The sequence below is a fragment of the Lissotriton vulgaris genome, chromosome 2_1 (assembly GCF_964263255.1).
Source record: "Lissotriton vulgaris chromosome 2_1, aLisVul1.2, whole genome shotgun sequence".
NCBI lineage: Eukaryota > Metazoa > Chordata > Amphibia > Caudata > Salamandridae > Lissotriton > Lissotriton vulgaris.
The window spans coordinates 1,767,942,354-1,767,959,337 of NC_141687.1; the positions used below are offsets into that span (position 1 = coordinate 1,767,942,354).

Sequence of the window (16,984 nt, forward strand, 5' to 3'; positions counted from 1 at the left end):
GGGAGTCACAAACTATTCCTGACACTCCTTCTTATCCTGTCAAAACTTCGCCAACAGAGGATACAGCTGCGTTTAACGCATTAATAGAAAGGGCAGCACACAATCATGATGTGGAAATGCATGCTGACCCAATTGAAGAGGACTTCCTATTTGACACTTTCTCCACTTCAGAGAAATCAGTCAAGACATTGCCAATGTTGAAAGGTGTCCTTAAACATGCAGGAGACATTTTCAAGGAAACCACAAGAGCAAGGGTTGTTAACCCCAGAATCGAAAAAAAATACAGACCGGCACCTGTGGACCCCACATATATTAAGGGACAGCTGCTATTGGACTCTTTGGTGGTATCAAATGCTCGTAAGCGTGCTAACTCACAAACCACTATTAGCCAGATACGGTAGGGCTCATTATGACACAGTAAAGCAACTGCTACAACACTTGCTAGATGTCTACAAGGAGGGAGCAGAAACAAGGATACAAGAGGGAAAACTCATATGTAACGCATACATTAAATGTGCGTTAGACGCAGCAGACACCGCAGCCAGGGCCATCAATACAAGTGTCATGCTCAGGAGACATGCCTGGTTATGCATCTCTGGATTCAAACCTGAGATTCAAACCACATTATTAAATCAACCAGTGAACCCTGATTATTTATTTAGTCCTGACGTGGACACAATATTAGAAAAGATTAAAAAAGACAGAGACAGCCAAGTCTATGGGTGCCTTGCAGTCTCAACAATTCAGAGGAGGCTCCTTTCGACGCACGGGTAACAGAGGAGCTACACGAGACCAGGCATCTCAGCAGACTCCATACAATAAAGGGAGCACGCATACTACCTATAATAAAAACAATAGAGGTGGATACCGTGGCAACAGCAGCACAGGCAGAGGACGAGGGAATAACACCACCAGATCCTCCGCCAATACTAAACAGTGACATCTTGTCACTGCCCCCAGACCATGTAACACCGGTCAGGGGACGATTACAGCAGTTCCTGCCAGTCTAGGAAAGCATTACCACAGACAGGTAGGTGAGGCTACTTATCCAGTACGACCTCCACTCCATCCAACATACCCCCAAGACACCGTCCTATATCCGCAGAGCACATACACTTATTGCAAGAGGTAACCAGCATGCTGCAAAAAGGGGCCATAGAACTCGTACCTATAGAACAACAGGGTGCAGGGGTATACTCGCTGTACTTCTTAATTCCCAAAAAAGACGGGTCTCTCAGGCCAATACTGAACCTCAGGCCCCTAATCCAATACATCTTGTCAGAACATTTTCACATGCTCACATTACAGCAGGTTCTACCATTACTCAGTCAGGGAGATTTCCTCGCCACATTAGACCTAAAAGACGCATATTTCCACATACCGACACATCCGGCACACAGGAAATATCTCAGGTTCACCATACAGAATCAGCACTACCAGTTCAAGGTCCTGCCTTTCGGGGTCACAATAGCCCCCCAGGGTGTTTACCAAGTGCCTAGCGACAGTAGCTGCACACCTTCGGAGACAGCATATTCACGTCTACCCATATCTGGCCGACTGGCTTATCCAAGCAAAGTCAGCCCAGCAATGTGCCAGCCACATGTACCGCACTATTCACCTCCTACACAGCCTCTGATTCTCATTAAACTACCCAAAGTCTCATCTTCAACCCGCCCACGTACAACAGTACCTGGGAGCGACAATAGACACTCTGGCAGCAAAGGCTCAGCCAAACTCAGCAAGAATCAACAGCATTCAATTACTGATTCAGAAATTCAGACCTCAACACTCGCTCCCAGCACGGGTGTTTATGCAGTTGATAGGCATGATGGCCTCCTGCATCTTCATAGTCCCTCACACGAGACTACACATGTATCCGCTTCAAGCGTGCTTAGCACGGCAGTGGAACCAGGCTCAAGGACAATTAAAAGACCTAGTGTTGGTGACCGGTCACGCATACAACTCTCTGCATTGGTGGAACGCACAAAACCTTTGCAGGGGACGACCGTTTCAAGAGCCTGTACCACAAATAGTGCTTACGACGGACGCATCTCTCCTGGGATGGGGAGCGCATGTCCTCCATTACACAGTGCAGGGACTATGGACGACACAGCAAAAGAAAATGCACATCAACCTGCTGGAACTGATGGCAATCTTTATGGCAATGAAGGCGTTCAAGATACATTTGTGCAACAAAGTCAAAGTTGATCCGGACGGACAACATGACTGCCATGTACTACATACAGAAGCAGGGAGGGACACACTCCACAGTTGTCACATTTAGCGCAAAGCATGTGGAAGTGGGCCATTCAGAGAAACATATTCCTCATGACGGAACACCTCCCAGGCAGGGACAACCAGATGGCGGATCTGCTCAACAGAAACAGCCACCAGATGCACGAGTGGGAGATGCATCCCTCAGTGCTACAACTGTACTTCCTGCAGTAGGGTCACCCAGAGATAGACCTGTTCGCCACAAGGGAAAACGCAAAATGCCAAAGCTTCGCCGCCAGGTTTCCACATCCGCAGTCTCAGGGCAACGCGATATGGATGAACTGGTCAGGCAGGTTTGCGTACACTTTTCCCCCAGCCCCGCTCATACCACTAGTGGCACGCAAACTGCGACAACACTCATCCTAGTTGCTCCAACGTGGGCGAGGCAACCGTGGTACACCACGTTCCTAGAACTTTCAGTGGTGCCTCATCAAAGGCTGCGGCTAACACCGTATTTTAACGCAGAGCCATGGAGACCTTCAGCACCCAGATCCGCAGCAGTTGAACCTTGCGATCTGGCTCCTGAAGTCAGAGTTTTGTTACCTAAACTTGCCTACTGACTGTATGAATATTATCAAGGAAGCAAGAAGACCTACGACCAGAGCATGCTCTGCAGCAAAGTGGAAACGATTTGTCATTTATTGCAACAATAATGACATAAATCCACTAGATGCATCAACTCAAAACATCATATGTTACCTGTTACATTTACACAGATGCAATCTAGCCTACAGTTCCATACGTATACATTTAGCTGCGGTGGCAGCTTATCTTCAGAACAGGCAGCACCTTTCTCTCTTCAGACTACATGCTATTAAATCTTTCATGGAGGGACTCAAACGAGTGATTCCTCCAAGACACCCGCCTTCACCTGTCTGGAACCTGAACGTGGTTCTAACCAGACTGATGGGACCACCTTTTGAACCTCTACACTCGTGTGAAACCCAATTCCTAACTTGGAAAGTGGCTTTTTTTTTTTTAAACCTTTATTAGTCTTGCAATCAATTACAAGTACGGGCCTACAACCTTCTCGGCCGGCCGCGAAGCAGTGTAAAAGTATAGCAATCAATGCGGAGAGTCAGAACAGTTCAAAAGCCAGGGCGATACGTAGACCAGGAGACAACTCGTGGACAAATGATTAGGTCCGAAGTCAGGATTACAGAGGTTCATTTTTAAATTTATAAGAACTGAAAAAGTGCCATACAATCACATGTGGTCCTGCAACACAGCACACAATCAGGATATCAACAATTAGTATAAATACAAACGAGGTAGTGGGGTAAGGCACACAAATCAGGAGAAACGTAGGCACAAATCCAATGGATAGCAAACCCTAACCCCACCTCTCAAAACAATACACGTTACAGGAACCATGAATGAAGACGACACTATAGAAAAAGAAAAAAGACTAAATGGGCCATGGAAACAAAGAACAAGCAAACCCCGCCCCTACCCCCACCCTGCACACCCGCGGAAGGCCAAGGCCTACCCCCCCAGCCGCGTGCCTGTCGCCCTATTGGAACCCGAAATTTAGAAAGAAAAGGAGAAAAGACAAGAAACATAAGTGGAGGAGGGCCCTCAAAGTCGCCACCCGGCCCTTCCCATCACCCCTGCACATGGGGAAGATTCAGAAGCAGAATAGAGTATCATGGAAAACATCAAGTACCAATTACATCAGTAATACAATCCCAATGTAACACATCCAAAGCACCGTCGGTTAACGTGAGGGCCACCGAAACCTAAAATGCATCATCCCTGGCCTCGTCTAGCAACAGAACCACCAAATGACCCCTTGACAATCGATATACAGTACTGTTTGAAGGATCTGGAGGATCCGAGCCAATCAGGCCCGAACAACACCAAGAGAAAGTTCAGCAGTTCGAGTCCATCAGGACGCATATAGCTGAAATCCAAGGGCGTCGGTACCAAGCCCACGAGTGTCACAAAGTTCAAGCACAGTAATACCATCCATGAAGGAGAAATCTCACAGTTCGGCAAGTGCCGCAGTGTTGTCGGGACGGCCTGAGAAGAACAGCATCGTGTCCCTAGATTCAGGCCAAGCACGCGTCCCAAAGAGTCACTCATGCACACAGCCTCGCTGTCCAGAGAGGACGAAGGAATCAGGGCCCTCAGCAGTTCCCAAAACCTGGGCGGGCCAAAGTCCTCCCCAAGGAAGTAGATACGGGCACACCGGCACTCATTTGGAATCGGACCACATCCTTTTCAGGGCGGTGAAACAGAAATGGCGGCCATTCTTCGATCCAGTTCACAGGCATTGCAAATCAGGGTCTCGCGTAGATCCGTTAGGGCGGCCAAGACATCCTTGGGTGTGGGCTGCACAGTGCGCTGCCAGCACCCCAGCTCCGCGCCTACGGCAGCCGTGTCGACCGGGAAAGGATCCGGGAGGAGGGGTGTCAGCCGCCATCTTTGTCAGTTCGGCCCCGTCCCTCTGCACCTCACTGTAGGGACCGGCCTCGGCACAGGGCGCCACCAAATGTACTCCCGGAGCACAAAGTGGTGAGGTGGGTTCCCCAGGGAGAGTCACCAAAAGGCTAAACAAAAGACCCTACCACTCCCTGGGGGCCGCCCGCCTGTCTCGGGGGCGATCCTTGGTTATGTCCGGGCGCGGAGTCCGAAGAGGGGGGCCAAGAGCCACCCCCTCGACTCCAGTATGCCTCGCAGGCCCCCAAGGCTCTTCGAGAAGGGACCGGGCCGATACTGCCGTCAGCGGCACTTCAAGACAACGGCACCCTCCGACCGACTCCCCACCACCAGAGGCGGCCACTGTTGTTGCAGTCGCGGCCGGCGGCCAATTGCAATCGACACCCCGGCTTTGTCACCGCACGGGCCGCAGAGCAGTGGATGGGAAATTCTCCGGATTCACAGCACGCAGGAGTCTCCGGAGCAGGTGGTAAGTGAACGCTCTCCTTCTTTTATCCAAATACACCTTCTTAGTTCAGAACGAACAGCAGGATGGTCGTACAGGGCGAGAGGGCTCACGGAGCCGAGCGGCTATGCGACCATTTCGGATGCTGACTTTGCTCCTCCCCCCGAAAGTGGCTTTTTTAATGGCGATTACATCACTTAGAAGAGTTAGTGAGCCGCAAGACCTAACTATTCAGAAGCCATTCATCCAAATTCACGCAAATAGGGTAGTGCTACGTACAAACCCTAAATTTATGCCAAAGGTGGTATCCCAGTTTCACATCAATCAAACAATAGAACTGCCAGTGTTCTTCCCAAATCCAGATTCAGTGGCAGAAGAGCTCTACATACTTGACGTTAAGAGAGCTCTCCTGTACTATATAGACAGGGCAAAACTTTTCAGGAAAACTAAGCAACTGTTTGTTGCCTTTCCACTACAGCACAAAGGCAACCCCATTTCCAAATCAGGTGTAGCCAGATGGATTGTTGAGTGCATAGAAATTTGTTATCAGAAAGCTAAACGCACATTACCAGTTCCCTCAAGAGCGCATTCAACACGCAAGTTAGGGGCATCCATGGCTTTCCTAGGAAACATTCCTCTAGAAGAAATATGTAGAGCAGCCACATGGACAACCATACATACATTTACTAAACACTACTGTGTAGATGTACATTCAAAACCGCAAGCTGCTGTAGGACAGGCTGTTCTCAAAACTCTTTTTCAGACTGCTGCAGCTGGCACAGGTAGCCACCGCTAAGGGAGAGACTGCTAAACATCCTATGCACAGATATGAATTCAGCAGCCCACATGCCTCGAACGGAATATGCTTCTTACCAGTATGCATCTGTTCTTGGCATGTAGGGCTGCTGACATTCATATCGCCCGCCCTTCTCCCCGGTGCCTGTCGCAGCTGTAGCACTCAGAATTAATCTCTAGCATGGACATCACTTACTGTATCATACTCCATCTCTGCCACAATGGCGAAAAACAATCTGAGGATGGAGAGAGTTCCAATGCGCACTGTAGTCTGGTGGAGGAGCCACCTATCTTGTGATACTTCGAAGACTCTTCCAGGACAGCAATGCGCAATCATCCGGACCCAACACTAGGCGGCAAACTATGCACCGATATGAATGTCAGCAGCCCTACATGCCAAGAACAGATGCATACTGGTAAGTAGCATATTCCTTATCCAGTATTGGTATCTTTCATAGAGTCACATACCTGAATCATTCCCTGTCGTTGGGATGGGAGTCTCCGGTACATAAATAAAGTAATGTCCCATTAGACATACAGAGTAATAGGCCAAAGGTCCCCCCATTAGTAACCTATCCATGTCCTTTTGTAAAAAGGACCAAACTCTAGAGAAGAGGCAATCAGCTATTACTTCCCTCTAGAACCCTCCTAGAAGGAGCTCTAGTCCCTCAGATTTTTATAAGCACCGTGCTAAGTAGGCGTATTACTGAGTGAATTAGATGAGCCCTTCCAGGGGAGGTAGGAGGGTTGCATGTGAATCTATGAAAGATATCAATGCTGGATAACCAGTTACAGGTAACGCATTTCTTATCCATTATTAGGGTATCTTTAATAGATTCACATGCCTGAATCAGAGTAGTAAGCAATGATAAGCACATTTCTGATGGTACAGCATATGCAAATTCACCAGATAATAACATATCAAAGTGGCACATAGAAAGTATAAAATTGTAATCAAAGATACCATTAAGAAATACAATAGAGAAATGTGCGTATACAAGAAAGGATAGTGGGATGAAAAGAAGGCTCACCTCTATTGAAATAGATGATCAAGTACTGCTTGCCCCACTGCAGCATCCTTCATGAGTTCTGTATCCAAGCTTGGTGAATGTATGCAGCGCCTTCCAAGTTGCCGCTCTGCAAATGTCTGATAGGCACACCTGCGAAGAGCGCCATGCATATAGACATCGCTCTAGTGGAATGGGCCCGAACTTTAGAATGAAGGGGTTGCCCCGCTTGCAGTTGACAAAATGTAATACAGGGCTCGAAAATTCCACTCGACTGCTTGCATAGTCGTGCTAAATTTGACAAGGTTGAGCTGTTTTTAGGTTCTTCTCGCCCTTTCTGGTGAGTAGGAAAACAAACCAACTTTTGTCCTCTGTCTGTGAAAACGGAGCAAATGTGACAAGATAAGATTTAAAGGCATTTTTTATTGCTCACAAAGTTGATGAGCAATAAAGATGCCTTTAAATCTTGTTATCTTGCCACATTTGCTCCGCTTTCAGAGACGGAGGTCAAGTAGTTTTCAGTTAGGTCGAGGATATTTTTTATGGTACTAGTCCCGCAGGACTAGTACCATTTTTTGGATTTTTTGAGCCCTGTAATAGCTGCAGAGATCCAGCAAGAGATACTTTGTTTAGTGAGTGGCAGACCTTTTCTAGGTCGACTGTAAGCCACAAAGAGTTGGTTGGATTTGCAGAAGGTCTTTGTCTTCTCAATATAAAACTTTAGGCAGCGTTAAAGATCCAGAGAATGCAGAGTTCTCTCTGCCATTGTGCGAGGATTTGGAAAGAAAGAACTTAAGACTACAGGCTTGTTGAGATGGATGTCCGGCGGGACCTTTGGCACAAATTTGGGATTCGTTCGAAATATCACCCTGTCTAGCTTGACTTGAAGGAAAGGGTCTTGAATTGAAAAAGCCTGGAGCTCACTTACTCGTCTCTTTGAGGTACGGGCAAGGAGTGCCATTTTACAAGAGAAATACTTAAGATCAGTTCTGTGTATGGGCTCAAAGGGATGTTTCATGAGCTGAGGTAGAACTGTGTTGAGTTGCCAAGCGGGAGGTAAAGTCTTCACAGTAGGAAAAGTCCTGAACATGTCTTTATGAAACTGCTTGATCAACCTGTTAGGCCAGAGAGAAGGGCCAGCAGAAGATCTTCACTAACGGGATATTGCCGCCAAGTGAACCCTGATGGAAGCGTGAGCAAGACCTGAGTTTGCCAAATGGAGAAGGTAAGGCAATATTTGTACTGGAGAGGAAGAAAATGGGTGTTTTTTCTGTGACTTGCACCAAATGCAGAACCTTTTCCACTTTAAAGAGTATGTCTTGTTAGTACTGTCCGCCCGAGCCAGAACAGCTCTACAATCCGGCAGAATGTCCAGATTCTGAAATTCCTTGAACTCAGGAGCCAAGCTGATAACCTGAGATTTGCCGGATCCGGATGCTAGACGTTCATTGTGAGGAGAGAAGGAAACCGTTTCAACCGGATTGGTGGTTCCAGGGAGAGAAGGTGAAGCTCTGTGAACCAATGCTGTTGTGGCCAAGCTGGGGCTAACCGAATGAGTGTGCAAGGCTCCGCTTTCAATTTCCTGAGAACTCTGGGAATCATTGGAAACGGTGGAAAAGCGTATACAAAGACATTGCACCATGCGATCGAAAATGCATTTCCTAGAGATCCCTTCCGGGGATGCCAGCTTGCGAAGTGTTGAAAAGAACAACACAGGGTCGTGACTCTGACCCAGTAAGGCTAAGCCCAATGTAACAAAAGAACAACACCACTGCCAATACTGGACTTCATTTTCTGCTATTTGTACTAACCTTTTTTGAATGAAACATACCGGTCCGTTTATTTGAATTTACGTCACTTAATTTATTGGTTCATTTTTTATAGTGAAACATATTACTTCATAAAGATGTCACTCGTTTTTTTGTGCATGTACAAACAGATATAAAACAATACACTTCAATACAACATAGTTTAAATATACATTACATTTACAAATTATCAGCACATCCACCAACCATTCTGGCTATCCATACCTCACTCATACCTACAAATAAACCGCATAAAACATTATTTTGAGCCTAATGTCGAAAAATGGGTTATACGTCCATGTAGATGGTATTAAACTTTATTTTGTCATAAACAGTCTTATTTAGAACAATCACTTGGAAACAAAGCCTTGTTATCCAAACCACAAATTCCTTTTTTAATCTGATTGACACTAGGCGTCAAAAACAGGTTGACGCGATTCGAACCCCAATTGCGGGATTCTCCTCAGGACCAACACTCTACAAAACATAAAAAGACACCTAATTTAAAAACTGCCACATACTGTAGAGTTGACTTAAGACACTAATACCACCAGTTGGCATCCAGCTACCGTACCTTATTAGTGTAGGACACAATCCCTTATTAAAGATGAAGTAGAGTTGACACAGGTCACAATAGACACTCTGAACAAAAAGAGACATAACAAAGACCTAATCAAGATTCTGTATAAATGGCCCGCCCTTTCTGAAAATAAATAGCGCTTCAATACCACTCACCTAATTGGGTGTGTGGAAGTAACTTCTGAAAAATAAGAAGCAAAGGACCCATTAGTCTAAAATACGCCTGAGATTGCGGGACTGTTTGAAAGCAGAGGACTTACTCATGAACGGTGCTTACCAATATGGGGCACGTCACGGACTAATAGCCCGTTGTTGGTTTCAGGCAACATAAATTGCGATCTGCAAGGAAAGCGGACCGTTAGAGTTCTAAAAAACGATCGGCGATGGTGCATGAGTGTTAAATAGAATATAGAGGCAGGCTTACCAGGTCAGAGGACATCACAAGTTAATCCTCTGAATTGATTACTTGCAGCGCGGCAGCAACGATCTGTAAAACAAACAGACCATTGGGATGACTGAAGAAACGTCGTAGCGGGCCGTCAATCCTAATTTGAGAGCTGGCATTTCCGTGCGGCAGCTTACCTTAGTCTCATCACGTCGCTCCTCTCACGTAGAGTCCGGAAGTGTGTGGAACCGCAATTCAGTATTGTTTGTACCTATTGGTCGAAGTGCTGATCACGTGGTTTGGACAGCAACAAAGAAATTTAAAGGCACACTGTTGAAACTTTCTTCTCAAATGGACATTCAATGCTGTATACGCAGCTAATTCAACACTGTCAGAAGCAACGAACACGGGGATCACGGGGCCCTGACTGATATTTAAATAAGAAGCCTGCATTAATTGAGACACTATGCTCCATATTTAGCTCTATTCTAATTATGATGTATCGCTGAAAAGTCATTGTTCTGTTGTTGCACCTTGTGTGGACAAGCCTCCCGCTGAAAGCTGGGCAAATTCTAGCATATGCTGCTCGTTGGGCAAATCCTTGCATATGCTGTTGATGCATATATACAAAATGAATACACATTAAATTGGGGGATTTTAAGCGCAATGAGGGACACTTTATAGTACAGCATTTAACACAATCATTCCTGGTGGGTTCCCAGATTGCCTCTCAAGATTTCAGATATCTCATTCAATCCTGTTGTTGCTGTGTTATATTTCATTATGAGTAATGCTTCCCGCTGGATGAGTTTCCCCTCAATGTCTCCTCCCCGTAGGTCGTTGTTGATTTTAGAGATAATGGTCCAACGTAAGTCCTCCTCTGAATATTTGGTTGCGAGTCCACTGATCCAATTCCCACTCGTGACACGTTTCCTGTTGCCTGCTCAGAGAATCGGCCAGAAAGTTCTCCGTTCCTGGGACGTACTCTGCTCGAAGGGAAATATTGTGAAGGATCAACCAGTCCAGATATTTTCCGACTCGTGAGAGAGTGTTAGGAAGCGAGTCCCTCCCTGTTTGTTTAGATAGTGCATTGTCGTGGTATTGTCCGTACGCACAAGCACTAGAGAATTCCGGATTCTTGGTGGGAAAGCTTCAAGGGTGAGGAAGACCACTCGCAGTTCGAGGAGATTTATATTAAATTTTTTCTCAAAGGGGCACCACTTCCCACTTATCTGCAGTTCTTGGAGGAAAGCTCCCCAACCTTCCAGTGACGCATCTCTTGTGATGACATGCGGCGAAGCTGGCAGCAAAAAAGGCAAGCCTTGAGAGAGGTTTTGAGGACAAATCCACCACCTCAGAGCCTTGACCATTTGAGGGGTCATTAGTATGACCTCGTCGAATGAACTTGTGCATTGGACCCATTGAGCTGAGAGCGCCTCTTGAAGAGGGCGCATGCGAGGCGACAGTGTGGAACCAGTAGAATGCATAATGACATCATCCCGAGCAGAGACTTGAAAAGGCAAATTGTTAAAGACCTCTTGGAACTTATGAGAATAGCCAATGAAAGAAGTCAGTCCTTTTTTTCTTGTGATGGAAACACCTTCCTCTGGGTCGTGTCGAGGGTAGCGCCTAGGAAATTTATACGCTGGGAAGGCAGGAGGACCGGCTTGTACAGATTGAGTGCAAGTCCCAAGCGATTGAAAAGCTGTAGACAAGCGTTGGAAGACCTGGACACGCCTTCTAGGGATGGTGCTTCGATTAGCCAGTCGTCCAGATATGGAAAAACCTGATGGTGTTGCTGCCTGAGATATGCAGCCACTGGAGATAGGCATTTTGTAAAAATGCGTGGTGCAGATTTGAGCCCGAACGGTAGGACACCGAACTGGAAGTGTCTGCCCGCTACTGCAAACCTCAAGAACTTCTTGTGATTCTGGTGAATAGGGATGTGAAAATAGGCATCCTGAAGATCCAGAGACACAACACAGTCCTCGGCATTGAGAAGTTGTAGAAGTACCTGAATTTTCACCATACGAAATGACTGCTTTTTCAAGAATTTGTTGAGGGATCTTAGTTCTAAAATTGGTCTCCATTTTTTCTCCTTTTTCTGTATCAGGAAAAAACGGGAGTAAAATCCTTTCCCCCCGTTGAGAAAGAGGAACTCTTTCTATAGCTCCCTTCTGGAGCATAAGTGAAATCTCCCGGAGTAGAATACGTAGATTTTTGTGAAGCATAGGTCGGGGAGGAGTTTGGGGAGGAATTTGAGTAAACTCCAGTGAATGACCGAATTGAACCAATTGAGGTCTGTTGTAATTTGTTTCCAATTTTTCAGGAAATGGGAAAATCTTCCTCCAACTTTTGCGGGCGGAGATGAAATGAAGACTGGCTAAAGTGAAGGGTCTATATGGAGCCACTCACCCAACGGATACGTACCAACCGGGCGGTGACGGGGGTTAAGTTCGGAGGCTTTACTCACACAATAAGCCTCTACGCGGACGATATTATACTGTCGTTGGACGACCCCCGGTCGGCTCTCCCGGCATGCATTGAGGAGCTAGACTCCTTCGCTGAGGTTGCAGGCTTTAGGATGAACATGGGGAAGTCAGTAGCCCTGGATATCTCCCTTACATCGACCACTAGATCCTATCTGCAAGGCAGGTTTCCAATGCTTTGGTCATCGGATTTGGTACCCTATTTGGGCATCCAGCTGGCTCCCACCTTGCCAGCCATGGTAAGAGCCAACTACACCGCACTGGGCAAAAAGATCCGGGAGGAGCTGGGGAGGTGGAACCGTAGCACCCTTTTCTGGCTGGGCAGAATAGTGGCGGTGAAAATTACGATTTTGCCCCAGGTCCTGTACCTGTTCAAGGCCCTACCACTTCACCCACCCACGGGATGGATCCAACAGACACAAGCGGACCTTTTGCGTTTCATCTGGCAGGGAAGGAAGCTTAGAATGCGCAGGACGCTCTCTATGCTGGCCCCTGAGGCTGGAGGGCTTGGAATCCCAGACCTTCGCAAATATTTCCAAGCGGCTCAGCTGCGATATCTCGTAGAATGGAGCAGGTGGGAATCAGATAAGCACTGGCTTTTCCAGGACCAGGCGGTGGCGGACCGCCCTCTGCAGGAGGTGCTGTTTCTGCGCCGACTTAATCGCCCTGCGAATCTATATGCCTCTTATTTCACCAGGGTACCCCTGCGGGTCTGGGATGCCACCAACGTCGCTTGCAACCTTACCACTTTCCCGTCCCCACTTACGCCACTGGTGGACAACCCGGACTTTACCCCGGGGATGGAGAGGGGCGCCTTTGCCCACTGGCGAGCGGCCGGTGCCGTGCCCTGTGCCATCTGTATGGCCCTGAAGGGGTCATTCCCTTTCCGCAATTCCGACAGGAATACTTGCTCCCAGAATCTGAAAGACACCGCTACATGCAGGTTCACCATTGGGCACTACACCCACAGGTACGGGACGCGGCTGATAGGCAACTACTCCCGTATGAAAGGTGGCTCATGACATGCAAGACGGATCCGAAATTGATTACAGACCTCTATAAACTATTGCAACCACCCACCTCACACTTTTACAATCCTGGGAGGGAGCGTTGGGAACGGGAGCTGGGTAGGACATTGAGCCATAAGGAGTGGGATCAGGTATGTTACAGGGCACGCCATTCGGCTTATCATATGGGACTCACCGAAACACTAGCGAAGGTCGCTACCTACTGGTACTATACGCCAGAACGGGTACATGAAATGGACCCGAATAAGGACGGTGATTGCTGGAGGGGATGCAAGCAGGTAGAGACTAGCCACAGATTGCATACTGGCCTTCCCATCCTCCCCGCTCTGTGAACCAATTACTGTTTATCAGGGCCTTAGCTTGTCACAGCAGTGGTTAATCCTAGTCGGGGCTCCCACGCTCCTGGAATGAAAAGTCATTAAAGTAACTGACATCAGCATGCCAAGGTGGCACTTATATAGGTACTGGCGCACGCCGTTTCTGACGCGGATGCCAACGCAGAGCCAAAGGACACCACCTACTGGCACGCAGGGATACTAATCGAAAATCTTCCTTTTCTAGTCTGATGCCTGGGGAGTATTCTAAGTTATGGAAGCTGAAGCTTGATAAGGCATTACTGAAGGTAAGAAACTTGTGCTTCTGGCATAGAAACTGAAGTCAGCACGTTCGGTTAGCACTAATAACAGCACCGCGTATGTCACATGTGGCGAGGGTCCAAGGGATGTGGCAAGCAATCTCCCCCATACCTGCGGTGTAGTCTCTTAATGGGAGAAAGGATTTATGAGCAGACTGTGAACAGCAAAATACAATGTTACCTACCGATGTAAAGGAGTACTGCTAGTTTCCAGATCCAGTGACACCTGGGAAGTTTTTTCATGGTCAGGAATCTATTTAGTGTCGACCAGAAGGAATGTTACTGAAGGTAAGTAACTTGTTCATCACTAATCCCACCTGTTATGAAACACTAAAGGATGTACATTATCACTGAGAAACTGCAAGACTCGAGATTTGGCCCAAACAGCATCTGACCGATGGATAAGGACTAACGGGCACAAGAAAGGCATCCATCTTTTACAGCCCCTTTCTCGTTATGTAGGTTTCCTGCAGTTTGGTCCAGAAATATATATTTTTTTTAAAGCAAGCCCAAGACTGAACAAGTCTGTTATACGCTCCCAGCTCGAAACGACATTCAAAAACTGGCCATGGTACTCCGCTGGACTCAGGGAGACAAAACGCCAGTGTAAAAAACTGGAAAGGAAGTGGCGATTGGACTACTCTCCAGCAGATAAAACCATATATGGGGAGGCGATAAGATCTTATAAAAACGAGATCAAAACTGCACAATCTGCTTTCTACATATGAAAAATCACTGCGGCCACTTCTAAGCCAAAAGAAATATATCGGATTATAAAAAGTCTTACTAAGCTCCCCCAAAATCCGCCACCCAACCACATCATACAATCTCGCTGCAATGATTTGGCGGAATTCTTTTTCCAAAAAATTCAACAAATTTACACTTTGTTCCCCGCCACTGATATTGACCTTCATCTTGATTGTACACCCCCGCCCCCCTCGGAACCCATGCGGCACTCTTTAAATACTCTTGACAACTTTCCGCTTCTGGACCCAGAGATGCTTAGACTCATAATGCTCCAAGTAAAGTCCGTTTCCCCCTGTGACCCAGCCCCCCCCTGCACCCTAGTTGCTGCTACTCACAGCATTCTCCCTACCATCCTTGATTTATTTGACGCATCCATATCCTCAGCATTGTCCCTCCCCTGTGGAAACAAGCGATGGTACTAGCACTCCTCAAAAAATCAAACCTGGACCCCAACAATCCCAGTAACTACCGTCCCATCTCCCTGCTTCCTTGGATGAGCAAAATCCTCGAGAAACAAGTCAATAAACATCTGACTGGGTTCCTCGAGAGTAACCATCTGCTCGACCCTTCCCAGACGGGCTTCCGCCCCAAGCATGAGACAGGGACTGCTCTGCTTGCAGTAACAGAAGAAAGCAGGGCGATCTTGGATTTCCTCTCCCCAAGAAGTACCAGTTAGAGCTGTTTATATTGTATTAGCTTGAACCGTCAATGTTGTCCTGATGTCCGTCCCCCTATCAAGTACTTACATTAAGTAACACAGCTTTTTTTAATGATAGACTACACAGTTAAGGAAGCAATTTCAAAAGATGTTCTTGTAGATTTTGGAAACACTAATAGTCACACTTTCTCAATATTAAAATGTGATTTCATGTTGTACCTAGTTTTTTCTAGTTTTGCATTGTCAGTTAATCGCTTAGTGTTTAAAGTATTGTACATGCTCACTTAATAAATAAAATAATTTGAATTAAAAAGTATTTCAGATTATGCTTGAAACAATAACTTTCTGAGTGTTAAACATTTCGTCTGTAAACTGCACTGTTTTTGTGATTTGTCCATTTGCATCCTCAGTAGTTTTGTCATTATTTGCTAGCGTTGGACTCAAAACCCAGTGCTTTTGGAATCTTTATATTGACAGACCACTGGAAGCAAAATGGACAAATTGCACATTTTAGTAGTCTGGAATTAGAATCAATATTATATCACTGTCGTTGGTCCTGGGGTTGCCAGGCCTTTTCTGATTATCAGATGCAACAAATGACGTCCAATTTTATTGACCAGTTTGGCTTCAACGATGAGAAGTTTGCTGATCAAGATGACATTGGCAAGTGAGTATCATTTGATATTGAATTTACCACTTTGGTATTTGGGTGTATCCTTCTGCTTGATTTAATCCAATTATATGATTTGTTGCTTATGGTGCATACATGTTCCCCAAAGAAAAACTGGCTTTCTCTTTCATACTAATGACTAAAATTATAAAAATGTAGTTTGTGCGATACAGCGTTGGCATTCTTTGTCCTTGTTTTAGTAATGAACCTTTTTGCCAATACCCGCTTTTATTCTATAAATTTATTGCACATACTCCAGGCAGCCATTTAATGTAAAATACATACCAAGGTTAATTTTAGCATGCACGGCATTTGACCTTTCTGCTGCAAACACTTTTTGTGTTTTTGTCCCCCTCAAGAGATAATTTATTAGTAACAATGCCTGCTCCTTAGAAGAACGGTTCTATTTTAGTAACATTGATATAATCGGTAGCATGCCAAGTACTGAAAACCGCATCAGTGACTGTCTTAATGGTTGTGTCACCTTTCTGAAAGAGCATTTAACATGCACTGAGGCACAGCTCACTATACCCCCGTAAGCAGATTTATTCAGTTAAAATCTCCATTGCAATAGCCTGTTTAACAGATTACAACTTAATAAATGAGTGTTGCGAAAATAACCACTAAAGTTTATTTAAAATGAATTGCCAATTTCCTTCTAAAATTTGAGTGCATGGTGTATCTCAGAAGCAACATGAGATATTCCTGATAAAACCTTCAGTACTTTGTGGCAGCAGCTGCATAAGGTCGATCAGAAGAGCTTTCGTTTTTTTAAGACGTATGAGCGTGAGGATTAAGGCAGGAAGGCCGCTCTGCACTTCAGTTTTTTTTCTAAAAAAAATGTACCACTTGCTGTGGCAGTAAAAAGAAAAAACGAATTAATACATTACGTATTGCATTAAAAGTTGTGTGAAAGTGTCATTCTTTTTAAGGAAAACGTTAATCGCCAACATAAATTTCAGCTTTGCTAAACCATCATGAAACCTGTATTCTAATCTTGTAAAAATATAGACATATAAAGAC

The 16,984-nt window shown here is 45.9% G+C and overlaps 1 protein-coding gene across 10 annotated transcripts in view; it reads left to right on the forward strand.

Moving 5' to 3' along the window:
- Positions 1-16,984, forward strand: part of PPP6R3 (protein phosphatase 6 regulatory subunit 3) — a 1,665,951-nt gene that overhangs the window by 996,918 nt on the left and 652,049 nt on the right. For 4 of the 10 annotated variants that reach the window (XM_086957827.1, XM_086957829.1, XM_086957828.1 and 1 more), the window contains one exon: positions 15,861-15,958. In XM_086957827.1, the coding sequence (XP_086813953.1) occupies positions 15,861-15,958 (98 nt within the window). The remainder of the gene's footprint in view (positions 1-15,860; positions 15,959-16,984) is intronic. The other 6 variants (XM_086957831.1, XM_086957832.1, XM_086957830.1 and 3 more) reach the window with 2 other exon arrangements.